This window comes from Sinocyclocheilus anshuiensis, unplaced genomic scaffold (assembly GCF_001515605.1).
Source record: "Sinocyclocheilus anshuiensis isolate Anshui unplaced genomic scaffold, SAMN03320099.WGS_v1.1 scaffold311, whole genome shotgun sequence".
Lineage (NCBI taxonomy): Eukaryota > Metazoa > Chordata > Actinopteri > Cypriniformes > Cyprinidae > Sinocyclocheilus > Sinocyclocheilus anshuiensis.
This window is the reverse complement of record NW_015549606.1, coordinates 1094090-1115228: the sequence shown is the minus strand read 5'-3', so window position 1 is coordinate 1115228 and position 21139 is coordinate 1094090. Positions and strand designations below refer to the sequence as shown.

General features: G+C 37.2%; 2 protein-coding genes across 2 annotated transcripts in view; one reads left to right on the top strand and one right to left on the bottom strand.

The window, feature by feature from the left end:
* The window catches only part of LOC107659044 (leucine rich adaptor protein 1-like), a 14208-nt gene extending 6426 nt beyond the window's left edge, over positions 1–7782 (top strand). Inside the window, exon 3 of the mRNA XM_016447843.1 lies at positions 6607–7782. Within this exon, the coding sequence (XP_016303329.1) occupies positions 6607–7296 (690 nt within the window). The 3' untranslated portion in view covers positions 7297–7782. The remainder of the gene's footprint in view (positions 1–6606) is intronic.
* A 6764-nt stretch (positions 7783–14546) lies between these two features.
* The window catches only part of LOC107659042 (protein WWC3-like), a 64845-nt gene continuing 58252 nt past the window's right edge, over positions 14547–21139 (bottom strand). The window contains exon 24 of the transcript XR_001630869.1: positions 14547–14561. The gene's annotated coding sequence lies outside the window, so the exon portion shown is untranslated. The remainder of the gene's footprint in view (positions 14562–21139) is intronic.

The following is a 21139-nucleotide window of genomic DNA, read 5'->3' as shown; positions in this document are numbered from 1 at the left end:
TCGCGCTCTGTCTCTCTCTCTCTCTCTCTCTCTCTCTCTCTCTCTCTCTCTCTCTCTCTCTCGTTGGCATTCCAAGAAGAATTTAAGATAAGGACAGTGGATCTCCAAGAAGATGTCCCCGGCGGAGCAGATTTATGACATTGGGAACCGCGAGTTACTTGCCATCAAGCTCGCACTGGAGGAGTGGCGGCACTGGTTGGAAGGAGCTCAGCACCCTTTCTAGGTGATAACTGACCATAAGAACCTCCAATACCTTTGTGAGGCTAAGCGCCTCAATCCACGACAAGCAAGATGGGCCTTGTTCTTGACTCGCTTCAAATTCACCATATCCTACCGTCCAGGTCATAAGAACCTCAAAGCAGATGCTCTTTCTCGCCTTCACCATCCTGATCTGTCTCCGGAAAGCCTGGAACCCATTCTCTCACCCACCTTGTTCATGTGCCCTATAGAATGGGCACTCGAAGATCAAATTCGTGCCGCCACTCTGACGGAACTCGCTCCGCCGGGAGGTCCGGAAGGGAAAAGTTATGTACCTACCACTCTGCGCCTCGCCCTTCTGGACTCCATCCACACATCTCCGGGATCGGGTCACCCAGGCAGCCAATGAACCCTCTCGCTCCTCCGGAGCTGTTATTGGTGGCCCAGCATGGCTCAGGATGTCGTCCTCTATGTCAAGAGTTGTACGGTCTGTGCCATCACATCCACTCCACGCCGCCTACCAGAAGGCAAGTTGGTTCCACTATCCATCCCACGCTGACCCTGGTCCCATATCGGGGTGGATTTCACTACAGATCTTCCACCTTCCAGTGGATACACTACCATCTTCGTGGTTGTGGACAGATTCTCCAAAGCCTGCAAGCTAATCCCCTTACGAGGGTTACCTACTGCCTTAGGAGCGGCTGAAACTCTCTTCCATCACGTCTTTTGAAATTTTGGTATCCCAGAGAATATTGTTTCCGATAGAGGGCCACAGTTTATATCCAGGGTCTGGCGTGGCTTCTTCCGTCTGCTGGGTGTCTCTGTCAGTCTATCTTCAGGTTATCACCTTCAAACCAACGGCCAGACCGAACACAGGATCCAGGAGATCGGACGATATCTCAGAGCCTACTGCCATGAACATCAGGACAATTGGAGCCAGTATCTCCCCTGGGCTGAGTATGCTCAAAATTCATTACGACAGGAGACAACTGGATTAACACCATTCTCTGTGTGCTCTGTTCCATCAATCTCACCCAGATTGTCCTGCTCCTAGGCTGCACGGTCGTCCTTGCCGTCGGTTAAGGGCGCCAGGATTCACCAGCCACACCTGCCACACCAGCCACCTACACCAGATCACAATCACTAGATTACTGATTACGGACACCTGATTCCACTTACCATACCCTTTATCAAGCTTCTCACCTCATTCCCTTGTCGACTGGTCTCAAGGTTGCACACCTTCTCCGATCTCTCCACTTACCTGCCTGAATCTCAGTGGCTCCGCGTCTCTCTCTCCTGTTGGCATTCCAAGAAGGATTTAAGATAAGGACAGTGATTTCTCAGTTTATGAGCCTTTTGCCTTTTTATGTTTGAACATTCCGTTGTTGAACCTACCTTCAGTTTATGGCAATAATGAAGCTCGGAATCAATCTTCCATTGACTGCCTCTCTATCCAGTTGTGACCGTGTGACTCTACAGAGGTGCATAACTAGAATAGACTATAATAAAAAAACACTAATAACACATGAATATCTGGTGCAGTTTTGTCCCCTGCACTTTTAATTTCTAACCCTGACTGTGAAACGAGCACCACAATCATAGTCCATATTACTATGCCTATCCATATGATAGATGTGTGATACGGCAAGTATATGAATACACACAATTTGTGTGTACTTGAACATATTCAACATAGTTTTTGGGGGAACTACTACTTTAACTTATTTGTTAGAGATAACTGGTAGTTTGTCTATTTTTTTTTTTATGCAGCAGCTTTACTTATTACAGTATTTCACAATGGAATGGCCAAAAATAGCAACGTCAACATTCTTCACATACCTGAGTGTATGCTTAAAACCCTCCTCATCACAATCAACTGTTATAACTAATGTTATAATATAGCTGTGCCTATTGTAAATCCACCACTGAGTTATAATATAGGCCTTTTCATTTTAACACGCACACAGAGCTACGTGGTGTGGTGTGATACTTAACAGAGCAGGACACCACAGCATGGAAAATGAGCTCTCCAGAATTCCAGGGATTAGAAAACAGGACGTATAAGCTATAGTTTTAAGGAGTGGGAAAATGGAATTCTTCTGGCTTTGAGAATCTCCAGTGTGAGCCTCAGACACTGTGGAATGTTCTCCCTAAGGAGAGTCTGTGGGTCACTGTGTGGCTCATGTGGAAGAACGGAAGCTACATACTATTATTGCAGCAACACTGCACTGTATTGCATGGGGTTACAATGATATTGTTTTCATTTATTTAGCATTTTATGAGGCCTATTTAAGAAATAGTTCACCCAGATATATGTCTGATAATTCAGTCATTATTTACTCACACTCATGTCGCTCCAAGCCCATATGGCTTTCTTTATTTGTGGAAAACCGGGGTACATTTAGAAGAATCTGTGCAATTACTATGAATGGGGACTGGAGGTTTCAAGCTTTAAAAAGGATTGGCTGATTCAGTTCATACAAACGGTCTGAATTATTTGTTCACAAATTGGACTGATCCAATTTTCGAGTTCAACTCAATGATCCTGTCCAGATCCCTGGAATGGAATATTGTCAGTGAACAATGACAATAATGATCTGAGCTATCAAAGCTGGGGTTTCAAAGATATTGGACAACTTGTGTATGTGTAATAATTTTGAAGTGCTTTTGTGTCCTTTTCAAAGCTTGGAAGCTCCAGTCAGTTGTCAATAAGCAACCAGTATGTATTTTAGAATTTCTCCTTTTGTGTTTCATGAAAAAAATGAAAAAGGTCACATGGGTTTGGGATGGCATAATGACAAAATTTAGATTTTTAAGTAAACTGTACCTTTAACATTGTTGTCACTTGAACTTATTTGGACAAACAAAATACTACAGCCTCAAGGCAGCAGAGGTATTTAAGTTAAACTTAGAATTTGAACTGATATCTAAAGGTACCCGACACTGTACACAACTGTTCACAGTTTTTTAATAAATTAATTTATTCAGCAAGGATGCATTAAATTAATCAAAAGTGCCATTAATACATGTGCAGTGTTACAAAATTGTTGCTGTTGTTTTGAACTTTATATTCAAAGAATCCAGAAAAGTTTTCAAGGTTTCCACAAAAAAATATTAACACATCTGTTTTTAAATTTCTTGTTTCTTCAGCACCACATCAGCATATTAGAAAGATTTCTGAAAAATCATGTGACACTGAAGATTAGAGTAATGGCTGCTGAAAATTCAGCTTTGCCACCACAGGAATGCATTTTAAAATAAGAAAACAGTTATTTTAAATTGTAATAATCTTTCATAGTATTTTACTGTATTTTTGGTCAAATAAATACATACAGCCTAGGTGAACATATGAAACGAAAACATTAAAAGAATCCCAGCCCGACTCCAAACTTTTGAACAGAAGTGTATGTTTAATTCATCCGGGTCCTAATGCATATATACTAGATGCAGACAGACTGGAGTTGGGCACAGCCAGATCAGCGCTCACCACATCAGTGCTGAGACAGGGAGAATATTTACGAGTGTGTTCATTAGTCTCAGCAACTCAGACTGGGGTGCCGACATGAACCCAACCCACACCAGAGCAGAGTTGTTACAATCTGTTCTCTCAATCTCTCTCATCTTTTAGCTTATGTATTTACATCTTTCCCTATTTGCTGTAAAAATGCTTGTTTGTCTTTGCCTTCTAAATTCAGCTTTATTTCCCCTCCCCCCTCACTGCCTCATTTGTTCTTTTTGTATCCCATGCTCTCTTTTGCCGAAATGTTCTCTTTTGTTTTTTTGTACTGTAATTAGTGTGGTTGACGTCAGCAGTGCACTATGGCCTTTAAATTACACAGAAGCCTGGATGTATAGGATACTGTCCATTTATGGCAGGCTCAGTGCACTTAAACTGATTTATCTCATCCTGGTCTCAAGCTGGTCCTGAATCTATTGGCATTTTGCACATTATCCACATTTAAACATCTTCCTTTTAATCAAAAATGGTCACAATATGTGTCAGAAGGTTAATTAAATATAATTTTCCACCATCATGTTGTTCTAAACCAGTGTGAGTTTCTTTTTTGTTTTGTGGAACACAGAAGTCAGAATCAGCCTCAGTCATCATTTACTTTCACTGTATGGAAAAAAGATGCCGTGAAAATGAATGGTGACTGAGACTGTCAGTTTCCAATGTGTTCCACAGAAGTAAGTCATTTGGGTTCGGAAACGACTTGAGGGTAAGTAAATGATGACAGAATTTTCCTTTTTGGGTGAACTGTTCCTTTAAGAATCGCTGTGTGACCGTAGCTGATGGGGTGCAGACAGGGCAGTATCCGTCAGGGATTGTGGGAGCCAAAGCACTGTGGCTTTCATAGGAAGCACTGACTATTTGATGAGCACTGTTTTATGGGCTAGAGAGCCGTTCAGTCAGTCAGAAGAGTTCAGGGCTTTGTATATCATATTACATGTGGTAAATGTCTAACTTCCTGACAAAAATGTTTATCTGCTGCCAAAGGAAGCTTCACAACATACTTCTAAAGGAAATGCTTGACAGATATACCTCATAAAATGAGAATACATTCCAAAAGCAGGATCTAATGATGAAGGAAGGATCTAATATATATTGCTTTAAGTCAAAAGACCAACTAAAGAATCAATAGCATCCATTTTTACTCTCTGTTGATTTGCCCCAGGAAGTCCAAGAGGAAGCTAGTGAGGTGAATGATGATGAGCATATGTATAACAACATCTATCTATCTATCTATCTATCTATCTATCTGTCTGTCTGTCTGTCTGTCTATATATATACTGTATATACTGTATATACATTTAGGTGGATGGATACTTCATTTACTTTGTTTGATTTCATTTTTATTTCAAGCAACAACATCTACAACATCTATCTATCTATCTATCTATCTATCTGTCTGTCTGTCTGTCTGTCTATATATATACTGTATATACTGTATATACATTTAGGTGGATGGATACTTCATTTACTTTGTTTGATTTCATTTTTATTTCAAGCAGATTATAGTTATTAATATTCATTGCCCTTAGAAGTCCTTTAATTCTTTTGCTAAGGTTTTACTTTTATTTAGACATCAAGTTTAGATGTGTCAGATGAAAATTGCTTGGCCCATTTGCTGTGGGAAACAGGAAGAGAAGAGTGCTTGACAGAAATGGATATTGTCAGGAAGATCTATAAATCTCAACAGCATTTACAGTAATGGACCTCCGGCTCTGCAGTCAGCATAGGACTCCAGTCATGCTTGTGAGCCTCAGACTTAATACAACAATCAGCACTAATCAGAATGCATTTAGAGCATTTATTAAAGTTGTCACACTTCCTAAATGACAAAAAAAGCACCATAAAGTGGACCATACAACAATGCGCTATATTCCAAGTCTTTTAGAGACATTCAATAGCTTTGTGTAAGGAACAAACCAAAGAACTCATTTGCTCTAGCAAATCAAATCTTATTCACATTATTTTAATATTGAAATTGAGCACATTTCAAGATATGCAAATATGCATGAAATGACAAAAATGTCAATTTTTTGGGTGTACTATTCCTTTATACATTTTTAAGAATTAAAGTTCCAAAAGAGGGTTTTCATTGCGATGCAATAGAAGAACCATTTTGGGTTCCACAAAGATCGTTTCAGTGAACAGTTCTTCAAAGAACCATGTTAAAGGTTCTTCATAGAACCATAAGGGCCTTTCACACTGTGTAGTTCTAGGAACTAGCCAGCATGGTGGTTCCTAGAGAAACAATTGCCCCCTCAGGCTGTTTTCCTGGTTGCATTTGCACCAGCAGCAGGAACTGTGAAGCGGCCAGAAGTGATGTCTTTATTTGCGGCATTTACAAACGTCAACAACGGGTGAATGGAGGATGCTGTGATCTGAGCTGTTGTGTGTCGTGGGTTTCATGATAACGGAGGCGGAATGTAAATGCACAATTTACGCGATTGAAAGAGCATGAAAATCTGACTTAATCTATGACAACTTGCAGTGTTACATATCATTAAGGCTGAGAAAAGAACACAATGCTGCAGACAACAGGTAGCTTAATGTCGTTATCGCTAGAGTAAATATTTTTACATGGCTTTTTCGTATGTTGTTTCGTATGCGTTTGGCCAATCAGTATAGACTTACATCACTGATAGTTCCTATAGAACAACAAACAAACAAACAAAGTTCCTAGAACTAAATACATTCCTAGTTCTTGTGGTGCGGACATGCCAAAAAGCGGATACTTCTGCAAATAGTTCTAGGAACTATAAAAAGGTTCCTCAGGTGCAAAAGCCACTATAGATTCCAATGAAGAACCTTTATTTTAAAAAGTGTAGTGTGTACTTTTGTTTAACTAGTTATGATTGTTGAAAAATGTCTTGATGTCCATGTGTATTTCCTCTGCCCAGGCTTATCTACGAGCAGCAGACGTCAAGATCTTGAACCAGTTGCTAGCACTTCACGAGGGCATCGAGGCAGTGAAATGGCTCCTGGAAGAGCGTGGTGCGCTCACCAGCCGCTGCAGCAGCCTGACCAGCAGCCAGTACAGCTTAGGCGAGGGTCCCGACACCTCCTGGAGGGGCAGCTGGAGCAGTCTGCAGGACCCCCATGACAAACTGGACAACATTTCCATTGGCAGCTATCTGGACACATTAGCTGATGACCTGGATGACTACTGCCCCTCTAGTGGGACTGATTCAATACTCTGTGCCACCCCCATGGGGACAGATGGCTCCAGAGGTACTGGAGGAGGAGTGGGAAGTTCCACTGGATCTGGAACCCGATCTCCACAAGTCAAGTCCGATGCCCCTAAAGAAGAAGCTCAGGTTTGGAATAAAGCGCCGTCTGATACATCGAGACCGTACCAGCCCAGCAAGACAAATGGAATCCTGGACAAAGCAGTGAAGCAAATGGTCAGACCAGATTCGCCCAGGGCTTGTCTCGCTGAGAAGCTGGGGAAGAATCTGAGCCCTAAAATGAAACCCTACAAGAATGGCAAAGTTGAGTTGGAGAGCTGCAAAATGAATGGCAAAGTTCAACTGGAGTATGACGCACACTGGCGTTGGGTGCAGTCGCAGGATGATGTGACTTTTTTGTGATAATATATGCATGATCAAGCCAAAGGTGTTGATGGGAGACTGCTCTGCTTCTCTATTCACCACTGAGCTTTTGTTTGTACACTTGGATCTTTGATTAATTTGAGGCCAGCTTCTCAGATCTCCTGAAATGACAGCGGTTAAGAGGTCAGCAACGGAAAAGAATAAGGAATGGAAAGAAGCTTAGACCTGTGGGAGGTCAGAGTTTAAAAATCCTGAATTGATGACATTATATACTCTTTGTCAGGTTGTGTAGATGTTTATGGACGCATGTTTCAAATGTGCATTTCATATGAGATCATAACCTTTTATGTAATGGCATCTATTGATTCAACACAACTATTTATTAAGTCAGTAATTCAGGACTTTATTGAATATGTCAGTATATACATTTCATTTAAATGATGCGGTTTCAATCCTATGTGCTTAGGTTATTTTAAAACAGTTCTCAGAAAGATTCATAAAGGTTTTTTTGCATACTACCATTTAAAGGTTTGGGGTTCTTATGCTCACAAAGGCTGCATTTATTTGATCAAAATACATTAAAAGCAGTGATATTGTGAAATATTACAATTTATAGTAACTGTTTTCTATTTCAATATATTTTAAAAAGTATTTATGTGATGGCAATGCTGAAGTTTAATATTAATGCTTAACATTTTTGTGGGAACTGTAATAAGTTTTTTTTTTCAGGATTCTTTAAATAAAAGTCATCAAAATGAATATTAGAAAAAAAATGCAGCATTTATTTGAAATTGAAATCATTTGTAACATCTACTTAATTTCTTTCAAAAGAGTGCACAAATGCTCACATTTTACATTTCTTTAATATTTTAAAGTGGACCAGAGTTTATTTAGCTAAAACAATCTAAAAGCTTAAACACAGCAACTTATTTTGTTACAAAATCAGATTGAATAATTTTTTTTATGCTGTGTCTGACCATTTTGTTTGACCTTTCTACTGATTATAATATGGACAAAATAAAGTGCAGCATTTGCTCTTAAACTGTAGGGAATGTTTAAATCATGCTTAATTTTACTACCAAAGTCTTAAATCACCTCACAGTGTGTAAGAGTGCACAAATGCTCACATTTTACATTTCTTTAATATTTTAAAGTGGACCAGAGTTTATTTAGCTAAAACAATCTAAAAGCTTAAACACAGCAACTTATTTTGTTACAAAATCAGATTGAATAATTTTTTTTATGCTGTGTCTGACCATTTTGTTTGACCTTTCTACTGATTATAATATGGACAAAATAAAGTGCAGCATTTGCTCTTAAACTGTAGGAATGTTTAAATCATGCTTCATTTTACTACCAAAGTCTTAAATCACCTCACAGTGTGTTCCTCTGAGTTAACATCTAAAGGTCAAAGAATAAATCCATTCTAAATACCAAGCATGTTCCCATCTGTTACAATTTGACCCGAAGTCCAGAATCAGCAACACACTCGAGTTGCCTTTGACAATTAATTATACAACAAATATATAAATGTTTATTTGAAAACTGCTTGTGGTTTACTCTTTGTCTGTCAGAATGCTTATGTAATCAATCAGTAAAAATGCTGTATTGTCAATCTAATCAGGTAAACTGTGGGTTAGCTTTAAATAGGATCCTGTTTTGAAGTACCAATTATTACTGGTTCTATTAGATCACCGAATTAAATGAGCTTGAAAAACATGAACAGGAAATTAAGGATGTCATATAGCTTATTCCACTGCATACAAACGCATGGAGACCAGTGGTTGTGCTGTGATCTTTGCATTTGTGATGTCTTCTCTTGTTATTTAAAAATGTAGCACCTAAAGTGCACTTTTAATTTAAAGTTGTTCAGATGACTAACTTTTACCAATTAATCAAGTTCTATATGTGGTGTAACTGACTAGTCACAGTGTTAGTACTGGATATAATCTTGCATTGCCTATGTTTTGTATGCCAAAAGAACTGCATTGATGTAATTTTTTGTTTTGGTCTAATGGAAGAACTGAAAGTACTATCAGTATTCTGCGGTTTAACATATAGTGTGTTATGTAATAAAACACTGTACTGTATTTATGCATTCATCTATTTTTGTTCAGAAAAAGAGCACTGTATTATAACAGTAACTAAACTCAGACTTTCTCTTTCCTCAAACACCCACTCTTAGTTAATAATTCCTGTGCTTCTAGGACAGGGTTTCCATGACTACTGAATACGTGTGTAATTTGTGTGTGTGTGTGTGTGTCACTTGTTTAGAGTCTGGGAAATGGAGACAGGACAAATCCCAGAAGCCACTGTGTGAACAACTGGATTATGGCAGGAATAGGTGAAGATATTTGAGTGAGATGGTGAAGATGATCAAAGTGAAGGGAGCAGGTACTTAAAAAAATGACAAATGGATTGGTTGGAGAGAGATGAAATAAAAAATATAAATGGAAACGGTAGCAGTCCTGAATCACATGCTGGCATATGTGAGATCAGATGAGAGGCAAACAAGTATTATACAGTGGGGTCCAAAACTCAGACCACTAGTCAAAATGCTTTGCTTAAAATGTAGGATTTTCTAATATAGTACAGTTTGTACAAATTAATAGGATTTTGAATGAAAAGTGGGTAAAAGTACAAAATAATTTTCCAATATCTATTTATTTCCACATTTAAATTAGATTTTGGATAACCTGCATAGCTGCATAAGAAGAAGCAAGATGTATTGCATTCCTGGGCAGTTATATGTATTTATTCCATGGTCTGTCTGAATACTGGATTCTGATTGGCTGGCAGGTATGCAGTAAACCCGTTTAATGCACAGGTAGTTCCAAGTCAGTTTAATCACCGTTCTATATTAATGCGCTGCTTTAACTGATGCACACTACCAACACGCATCGCACACACACACACACACACACACACAGAGAGAGGTCAAAGATCGCTGATTGCGCTGCACGCACACACACACACAAACTTGTTGTCAACGCTTCCCCGTGATTTTCATTAATAAATAGCCTAGATACTAGATCGCTACATTATATTCCCCAGCAACCAGGTGGTAAAAGTTTTTGAAGTAATTGTTTGTACAGAGAGATGTGCAGACGCAGCACGCAGGTAGCCTACACACAACTGTCATCTCTCTCTCTCTCTCTCTCTCTCAAACGATCGATCGATAATTAATTGAAATACATGCTATAATTCATTCAAATAAATGTGGTCTTACCGCACTATTTAATCTCCGTGTATGATTTGAAGCGGGTAGAATGCTAGCGCTCAGGGGCGGACTTACCCATTAGGCAAAGGTAGGCGACCGCCTTGGGCACCCAAAAGCCAAGGGCCCCCTAAAATGCTTTTCATATAGGATATGCGCATTAAGCGCTGACACGCGAACGGTTGCTGTTTACGGTGTTTATTACCACGACAACCGTCCGAGTCAGGGACGCCTGCAGGTGTACGGCACTGTGAGTACCATGAGCGCTCAGACTGCCCTTAGATTTGCCCCGCAAACATTTCAGCAGTTATTATAGGCCTGTGTGTCCCATATTTCTGTCGACTGAACCCATGCCGTTAATTATGAATTTATCAGTATTTTGCATGCCAAAGTCAATTTCTGCATAGAAATATTACGCCAAATAGAAGCAGAAAATCGTGCTATACTACGCACTTTCATGAGATCGGGTTAGCCGATCTGAACAACAATTAATTTGTTGGCTATTTTACAAATGGGAATAGGCTACAACGAATTCATGACAATGTTTACATTCAAGCTACCCGTAAAATGTATAGTGAAAAGTAGGCTACTATAAAAGCGTCTGGAATGCAATAAAGTAGTTTTAAAGCTGTTTTTAAAGCATTTGCTGCATGGGTAAAAATATAAAGAATTCACATATCATACAAAATTGCGTTGCAGCAAATTATTGACATTTTCAGGTATTCAGAACAGAGCAACATAAAAATCAGAAAAAGCAGCTATACAATTATAGGACAAAGTTTTACACATATGCCATTATAATTTGTGTTTTATTTTTTAATTGTACGGAATTATAAAATAAAAGGCAAATTATAATCGGGCCTGTTTTGGGCTTTTCCTTATTTTTATATTTTAGATATCCATCAATTATGGTGATGAAAAAAATGACTCGCCATCTCCTCATCGGACGTGCCTTTAGAGAGAAATGCAGGGATAACATAATGAAAGAGTTTCTATTTTCGATTTGAATTATTTCGTTTTAAAGTAGTAATTTAAAGCTTTCTATATATTTTTGTATCATGTCTGTGAGGTAATTCGCTGAGTTTAGGTTCATCATTGTGAAGCGTTCCTGTTCAAGCCCCAGACAGCAGCGTTTGTTTATTTTATAAAAGCACAACGTTTTGTTGATAGTGGGAGTGCACACAAATAAAACTAGTCCCTTTACAGTTTGGAATGATGCATTATTCTTACCTTTATGAGCAAAAATGACTGCGTATTAAGTTGCTTCCACAGTTAGAAAAAAATGCAAGTGATCGCGCTGGCGCCTCCATGTGCTGTCTAGCGCGCTTCAGCTTCCAGTCTCCGCACAAACGACTAGATATGCGTCTAACAGCGCGCATTTATATAGGTTAAACACTTAAACTAACATTGTGATATGCTTGACCTGTTTTATATCTATAGATTTTATTTTAGGCAAGTCGTGATGATTTGAGAAGGCTAAATTGACCAAACATATAGGCTATGATCAATTCACTGTCTGCAGCTGGCCATTACTTAAAAAAACTTAGCCTACATTAACAAACAAAAAATGCTCCAAACGTTTTTCTAAATTTACTTTAGGCCTATTTGAGACCCGTGCAGGGCTCTAATCCACTTCATCCAACGCTGTTTTGTTCTCATCTGTGAGCATGCTCTTGATATATGTATTTGACCATTTTGTTGAGTTTAAAACGTGTGACACATTCGTTCTGCGCTCACTGATCATTTGCCACCCACCCCTACCCCACAACACAACTATGGGGCACCATTGTGCAGCAGCAAGCATCACAACAAAAAAGGAACCTCAAGGTTGATCTAGGAAAATGTGTGAAAATGTATAGGGCCCCATTCCTATATTTTGCCTGGGGCCCCCAATTCACTAAATCCGCCCCTGCTAGCGCTAACGTCATTTTTACCCATTCGGTCAAATATTGTGCTGCAAAGAGCAATACTAGTTTTAACTTGTCTATAACTTGGCAAATGACCATGGAATAAGCGGGATAAGCAACGGCTAGCCGTGCATTAAAGGATTTTAAATGCACTTCACGGAGGGATGGTTCTTTGCCTCCACGTCGTGCATTTAAAATCCTTTAATGCACGGCTAGCCGTTGATTATCCCTTACATATGTATATGGCATTTTGAATTAAAAGTGAGAAAAAATAATTCTCAAAATTAAAAATTCTGTTCATTTCCAGGTTTAAATTGTATAGATATTGGAATACTGTTTTTTATGTTACAGATACAAAGAGCCAAAACTGTTTCTATATTAACTTTACAATAATATATGTTATACATTTTACGCAAATCTCAAAAAAAAAAAAAAAATGCATATGCATATTCAGAGTAAACAAACTGCCTCAAACTAATCAATTGGCTCTTTCATTCAGCCATATTAAACATTATGATTTCTCCTATTCATATTTATTTGAGTGGTCTCATGAAATGAGCAGCATATAAGAAATAGTGAGAAAATGCTAAATGTTTAAATAGAACCATCTTGCGAGCCTTCAGTGGCAGATAGTTCATCTGAAAAACAAACATTCAGCTTTATGTTGAACTTAACTTGTTTTTAAAGCATTTGCATTGCCAATTTTGGTGGTAAATACGACATTCCTCAGCACAGCAGGATGTTAAATCAGCTAATGGGTTCCAAATGACAGATTCTTGCTTAGTTAGCGTAGCGGCTAACCCTGTGTGTTAAATGTGCTTTGTTAGTTCAATGCAGTGTACCTTACTCTGCAGCGCTAACCATTAAAGCATCTCTACACCTATAAAACTTGTTTGTGTTTAAAAAAAGCTTTCTGTGTGCTAACTGACAGCATAAATCAAGTACACTTGTCAAGTGCAGTTTTGGTGGCTGTCTAGCCAAAAGAAAATGTGGGCCCTCCCTTGTCTTGACAGTTTGATTATTGCACAAACCCATCATTGTGCATAGTGTTATTTGCATGCGATTGTTTTTCATTCCATAGTTTGACTATGTGTAAATGGGGCTTGCAAGTGGTTTCACTATGAGTATATGGAATTTTATTTCCTAGTACTTCAGCAGAATTGTTGGCAGGTATACAACACACTTGATGCCAAAGGCTGAGAGTTTTTTCCTTAGTTGTTGTCTGCTATTTAAATTAGCCCACACATTTAGAGAAATTATATAACCAATATTTTTGGTAAGTTGGCTATATATATATATATATATATATATATTTATATATATATATATATATTAAGACTTCAGATGCAAAATTCTCTAAATTCGTCAGAGATTTTTTTTCTTTTAAATTAGCATTTTTATCAGGCTCCTATAATTAGGTTCAGTAATTTCTCCTTAATGGCAATGAAAAGATTATTAGTCAGTTATTGAATGCCTTATTTTCTAAAATGTCCAATGTTATTGTCATAGGAGCCTGATAAACATCCTCATGTAAAAGAAAAACCTCAGATGGACATAGAGGTTATTGCATCTTAAAGGGTTAGTTCACCCAAAAATGAAAATTAGCCCATAAATTACTTAAATAAAATCCTAGGTGTATAAGACTTTCTTCTTTCAGACGAATCCAGTCGGAGTTATATTAAAAATTGTCTTTGATCTTTCAGCACAGATCTAATATGTGACCCTAGACCACAAAACCAGTCATAAGGGTCAATTTTTTGCATCTGAAAGCAGAATAAATAAGCTTTCCGTTGATGTGTGGTTTGTTAGGAAAGGAAAATATTTATACAACTATTTGAAAATCTGTAATCTGAGGGCGCAAAAAAAAAAATCTAAATATTGAGAAAATCACCTTTAAAGCTGTCCAAATTAAGTTCTTTGCAATGCATATTATTAAACAAAAAATAAGTTTTGATATATTTACGGTAGGAAATTTACAATATATCTTCATAGAACATGATCTTTACTTAATATCCTAATGAGTTTTGGCATAAAACAAATTGATAATTTTGATCTATACAATGTATTTTTGGCTATTGCAACAAATATACCCGTGCTTCTTATGACTGGTTTTGTGGTCCAGGGTCACACACACACACACACACACACACACACACACACACACACACACACACACACATCTATTCTTGCATTCTACAATATAACATTTTATGATACACATTAAATATATAATAATAATAATACATTAAATATTATGTATTTTTCATATTATATTTCAATATTACATATATAATATAAAATATAGTATTTCAAAAGTATATTAAGTCCATAAAAGCAATCTTTTTAGTAACCACGCCATATGTCAATAATTCACCTCTCCTCACACCTCCCCACTAACATACACACATATGCACCCAACCCATATGTACACAATTGCATAACATCCACCACGCACCCCTACCATGCATGTATATTCTCAATTGCATAACATCCCACCCTATCTTGAGAAAGTAAAGAAGTCCACCAGAATGAGTAGCATTTACCTAAATTAATATGCAAGTCACATATACTGTAAGACGCTTTAAAGAGGCTTTTGACTTCTTTGGAGACCTTTGTAGGAATGATTTGCAGGCAATACCAGTCGTTTTTCTTTGGGGAATGAGGAACATAGACGATGAAAGAAACATCCTCCTCTGTTTTCCTTCACTACCTTTGATCTACTGCCGTTTGCCAGTGCCTGACCACTACTGAAAGAAGGAGGTCTGTTCTGAGTTTTCACACATTTTTCTTGCTTGTGTTTCATTTACCTGCATCCGGTGTGCCCAAAGAATTGAAGGAAATGCTTGTGGAAAACCCTGTACGATAAAAACAAAGTATAAAAATTGCTTGAAATCAACAGCAAGGAAGCAAGATCTAATCATGCTGGGCACACATTATATTGCCTCTCTAGAATGTGCTATTGAATTAAAAACAACACCACACCACTGTTCAAAAGTTTCTCAGTAAGATTATTTTTGTGTTTTTGAAAGAAGTCTCTCATGCTCATCAAGGCTGTTATTAACACAAAAAAAGAACGTATATTGTGAAATATTCCTGTATTGGCAATGCCGAATTTTTAGCAGCCATTAGATTTCAGTGTCACACAGTACTTTGGAAATCATTCTGATGTGCTGATTTGGTGTTTAAGAGATTTTTTTGTATTGTTATCAATATTGAAAACAGTTGTGCTGCTTAACTGTTTTTTATTATTATTATTATTATTACAACAGCATTACTTTGTTGTACAGGATTTTTTTTTATGAATAGAAATTTCAAGAGAACAGCATTTATTTGAAATAGAAATCTTTGGTAACATTATAAATGACTTTATGGTAATGATTGTCTTTATGGTATAGGAATGGTGTAAATGTTTGGTTTAACTTAATGTAATAATGTAAAATTGGTTTAATGTTAACATAAGCCATATGACATCAGTATTTTACACAGTGTATCCATAACAAAAATAAACAATTCCTACTGTATATGGCTGTGACCAAGTGGTTACTATACTTTTTAATCTGAGGTCACAGCTGTTTGATGAACCTACCTTCTAATGAACACTGGCAATGTTTGTGCCAGCCTGCAAAAACAAATATTCGGGTAAATACAAGTTTTTCTCTACAAGAGTATTTCTCTAGATGAGAGTTCACCACTTACCACAATGGCAGCTTAAATGGCAGACTTGGAGTTCAGAGATGGTGGGATGCTGATCATATCCCAGAAGCCACTGGAGGGGCTCGGTGGGGTTTTAGCCACAGAACATCAGCAATGGGGCTCCAAAGATCACAAAAATCGAGGGTTGGCGGAAATGAGCACCACACGATTTGTAGATTGGGTCCAAATATTGGGACCTCGTGCACAGTGACGACATTTTTGCTTCATTTCAAAATGTGTGCACAGTAGATTGATTCATACAAGTAAAGAGCACAAGTTAAAGATGAAATATGAATCAACAAAATGTGTCTTTAAATGAATTGTGTGGCTGAAACGGCATATAGTGTATAAAGGAGACTGGGGTTAGTTGTCACACCCGTGAGTTGTCACAAGGGCAGCATCTCATGAAAAATATAGGTTTTCAATCAAAATCACACTTTTACTGTTTCATTATTTGTTTAAATCTAGCTAAGAAGCCTATAATTGTCTTTTTAATAATGGCATGTTCCATTGTGACAACTTACCCCCTATAATATGACAACATTCCCGGCTACTAAAGTCAGTGTGTATTCAATGAATTGTATCTCTCCTAGGCAACAATGACGATATTTTATTTTAATTTTTTTTTTGTAGTCAAACATTCAAGGTGTGTGTATACTTAGAAATTGTGAATGAATGAATCCTACCTTGAAAAATGCAGTAAAAATTGTGACAACCAATTCTCCTGTAGGAAAAGCAGAAATAGTTTTTCAGTGGTTTAATCTCCTCACTTATCTGTGCAGATCATATATTTATCTTACTATTTCAGATGAAATCAAAACCTACATTTATTAGTGCTTACACAGATGCATATATGTGATATTTACATCATTCATGTCATAAAAGTGACATTTCTGTTAAAGAATGATATATTTTCATGCATTCTTATGAGAGCTTCCAGCGTTTATTCTGTGAGGGATCACATTTGACTCTGGTGTTATTGCAGGTTTTGTGTATAATGCTCAGTTTCAGATTCCATTTGTGTGCTCAGCCATAATTTGGGGAAAAGCAACCAAACACCAGGAAAGGTTTTGGCACCTGTAGTGTGGAATTAAATCATCTGATTTATAGTGGCTTTGATATCTGCCACGAAATCTCGTTTTCCATTGTGGTTGTCCGTTTGTGAAGCTTGGTTGAGTAGTTTTATTCTTGAGTCATTCTTGTTGAAAAAAAGAAAGCTTGTTAAAAAAAAATTGCTAGTATTTTCCAGATAGAAGCTGGAAAATGAAATAAAAATATGTAGAACGTATTGTATGAATCACTCCATCATAAAATAATGTGGTCTATTTTATATATATATATTCAGCCACAGTGGTTACTCTAATATTCACATGAATGAATGTGCAGCAGTGTTTTACAAACTGATAGAATTATATTACAAGAAAGCTCCAGAACCGAGTGGCTATCCAGAGCACAGAATCGCTTTAGCTGACCACATCAGAAGAACAGTAAAGCTGTAAGTCTTTCCCTGACTGTAGCCTAACCACAGCTGGCCCTCCTTCCCTGCCGTTTTGTTCTGGCCCACAGAGAAACAACCCCATCGATGGGCAAAGTGAAACTCTGCTCTGTTTTTCTTTCCAATTGTAGTCCTTCAATTTGAGTTTTTTTAGTTTTTTTTTTGCAGACATTTAATGTAAGGTATTTATTATTGCAGTACGTATGACAATCATTTAACTGAAAATGTCTTTTTTGTTATTATTATTATTCTTATTATTATTCTAGTGCCACCATCACATTTCTGCATGGATTTAAGTTTAACTTAAGTTTTATAAGTTAATTTTTTTTTGAAGATTTTAATACTTTTATCTAGCAAGGATACATTTAGTTGATCAAACAAACCAGTAAAAATGCATCACAGTATTTCATAAAAATATTAAGCAGAACGGTTTTCAATACTGAAAAATAAGAAGAAATGTTTTTGAGCACCAAATCAACATATTAGAATAACTTCTGAAAGAAATCTGGAGTGCAAATGGCTGATGAAAAGCCACTTAGATGTAAAATGAAGACATTACTAGATTGTAAAATAGTCTCTTTAACCTGTTCTCTGGAGATTTTCATCAAGAGGTTAGCAGAGTGGGGTGTTTTCCTTTGGAGATGTCCAGTTGAGTGGGAGAGAGGGGGAAGTACGCAAAAGGGCAGAAATGGGCCACTCGGTTCCCACACTATGATGCAATGAGTCGGTGGCAGGGGGATCTTCACAGATTTACTGCAGTCTATAATGAATAACAGACAGAAGAACACAACAGTGTCTCAAGATTATCTTCTTTCTCTCTCTTTGTTTGAGATGAAATGCCACATGCATCTCATGCTCCCACTATAGCAAAATACGTCACGTGACAACAATAAAATACGTTATGTGACAACACATAACAACATCAACTTCATAGGTACATAAGACTGTTAAGACTAATAATAACATCAATAATAATAAGAAGAATATGGTTAGAATATAATATAAATATATTATTAGAATATATGGTTAGTGTCACAAACTGCCTGTTTTGGTTTAGTTTTCATTTGTTTTTAACTATGGCCTGTTTTCCTTTGTTCAAGTTTCCCACTCCTTGTTTGTTACTATGGTTTCTAATTAACGAGTCATCACCTGTTCTTCATTTGAGTTCTATCACCCTGTATATTTAAGCTCCTCCTTTTCATTCAGTTGTTATAAATATATTATTAGAATATATGGTTAGTGTCACAAACTGCCTGTTTTGGTTTAGTTTTCATTTGTTTTTAACTATGGCCTGTTTTCCTTTGTTCAAGTTTCCCACTCCTTGTTTGTTATTATGGTTTCTAATTAACGAGTCATCACCTGTTCTTCATTTGAGTTCTATCACCCTGTATATTTAAGTTCCTCCTTTTCATTCAGTTGTTGTCTGGTATTGTTTGTGGACATGCCGTTGCCTTCTCGTATTTGGATTACCTGAGTTTGTTTTATTAGAGAAACCTTTGTTTGTGGAAACCTGTTTGAACGTTTTTCTTCGTGTTCTTCTGAACGGGATTGTGACAGTTAGACTACAAGGGTCAAACAAGTAATAATGAATGTAACTCTCCTATAATATTTCTCTATAATATTTCTATTAAAATAATCATAATAATTATATATAATTATATATAATACTTATTACTGATAGAAATAAATTACATTTATTGCTATTTGTTTGACCTTCACATTCTAGTCAGCTAATCATTTAAACCAAACAGAGTTAGATTTGTTGAAATGTGGGCCAAACTCTTGATCCTTTGATGTGTGACAGTCAAAAAAGATGGTCTAAATAGAAGTCCTTCATGCAATGTGTCTGACAGCACTTGTCCTGTGCCAGTGTGGCTGAATGGGCCTGTCCACAACCCCATTACATTCAATTAGACAGAAACAAGTGTGCTTTGTGCAGCCTGTGCTAACGGCCAACCCATTGCCTTCCTGTTCACAGTGAACACGCAGCAGACACAAGCCAAGAAGAAAGTTCTTTATCAGTCAAACCCTCACACCTTCCATGATCATGACCTGACTATCAAGCTTAAAGGGAAAAGAGAGGAACCGATAGGCTTGTTGAAGCTTTGAAATGTGTTGACACGTTTGATGAGTTGATTAACTGATTTTATGATATAATTACAGGGCTAACAAGCTAACTTTATCTTTTATATGTGTGGATCACTTTTCCATACCATTTTAAAAAATATATTTATGTTACATCATATTTTAACAATGCTGACCATAGCATTAGTCATTTTTTCTCTGCATACCCACTTGCGTGTACCTTAAATGCAGTCTTAATTAGTAGCGAGTGTAGAGTTGTTGAAATGGACACAATGGAAGGCAGGTCTGTGTCTCTGTGTGTAGCTGAGAAAGATTCCAGTCACAAGGAGCGTATGTGGGTGGGAGAATCAGTCTCTTATTGCTTCCTCCTCAACTACTGATGCTGATAGAAGGAAGCAAGAAGCAGTAAAAGAAACCTAAGGAGTCAAGGGCCAAAATTCTAACTGTTCACTCCCACTCAGAGCAAAACTGTGTTTGAGAGAAAAACAGACCTATCGTACATTTTAGAGAGAGTAACAATTGTTATTTCAACATTATTTTAACTGGGAGAGAATTTGTTCAAAGTTTGACATTTTCCAGCTTTATTTTTTAAAGAAATGTGATTTTTTTTATACGATTGTTTGTTTCAAAGGCTATTACATGTGTAATTTACTAGCAACATTCTACAGTTTTATTTCTTTATTATAGTTTGCAGGGCAATGACCACATGGACCATTTCAATCTAGAAGCTTTCTACCTAACCTTGCCTGATAAATCAAATTGGATACTGACGTTTATTTTCATGGCTATTATGAAATCAAAGCACTATTTCTTGGGAGGCAAGGTGCCTGCTAGGAAAATGTTTATGTAGAAAGAGATAGTGGCTGTTCTCCAGAAAAGCCGTTTCCTTGGCCTTTTCATTCCTGTAAGACTTAGAGAGAGGGACTAGGGGAAGACATAAAGCCAAATAAATCATAGAAAGCTTGGTAACTTAAGGCACCTGTGAATGACTCAATATAAACATAACTTAAGCCAAGCAGTAGGAAATCTGGGGTAAATAAAATTCAGAAAATTTTAAATTTCCTGTTTCAATTAGAATTTTTCACTTACAGTATTTACCTAAATAAAAAATACTTTTGGGGGGATGTTTAGGTATAGGGATGTGGTGCATTGAATTTATTTAATACACGAGTTTCACAATTTGAGTTGAATTACTGAAATAAATGAACTTTCCCACGACATTCTAATTTATTGAGATGCACCTGTATAAGCCATACATGCGATGAAACTCAGATCATATCTTTCCTTAAAAAGTTGTTTTGTTTCACATGAAGCGGGTCTCGAGGACTGACATGTTGAGACATGATCAGCCGAATACTAATTAAATAATCACTGAGCTGACTGAATAGCACATTTCTCACGTCGGTAACTTTTGATTCCCCTTCATGGGAACTTCGAACTGCATCCTCTAGGGGCCGCTATGGGGAATGCCTCGTCATGACCCGT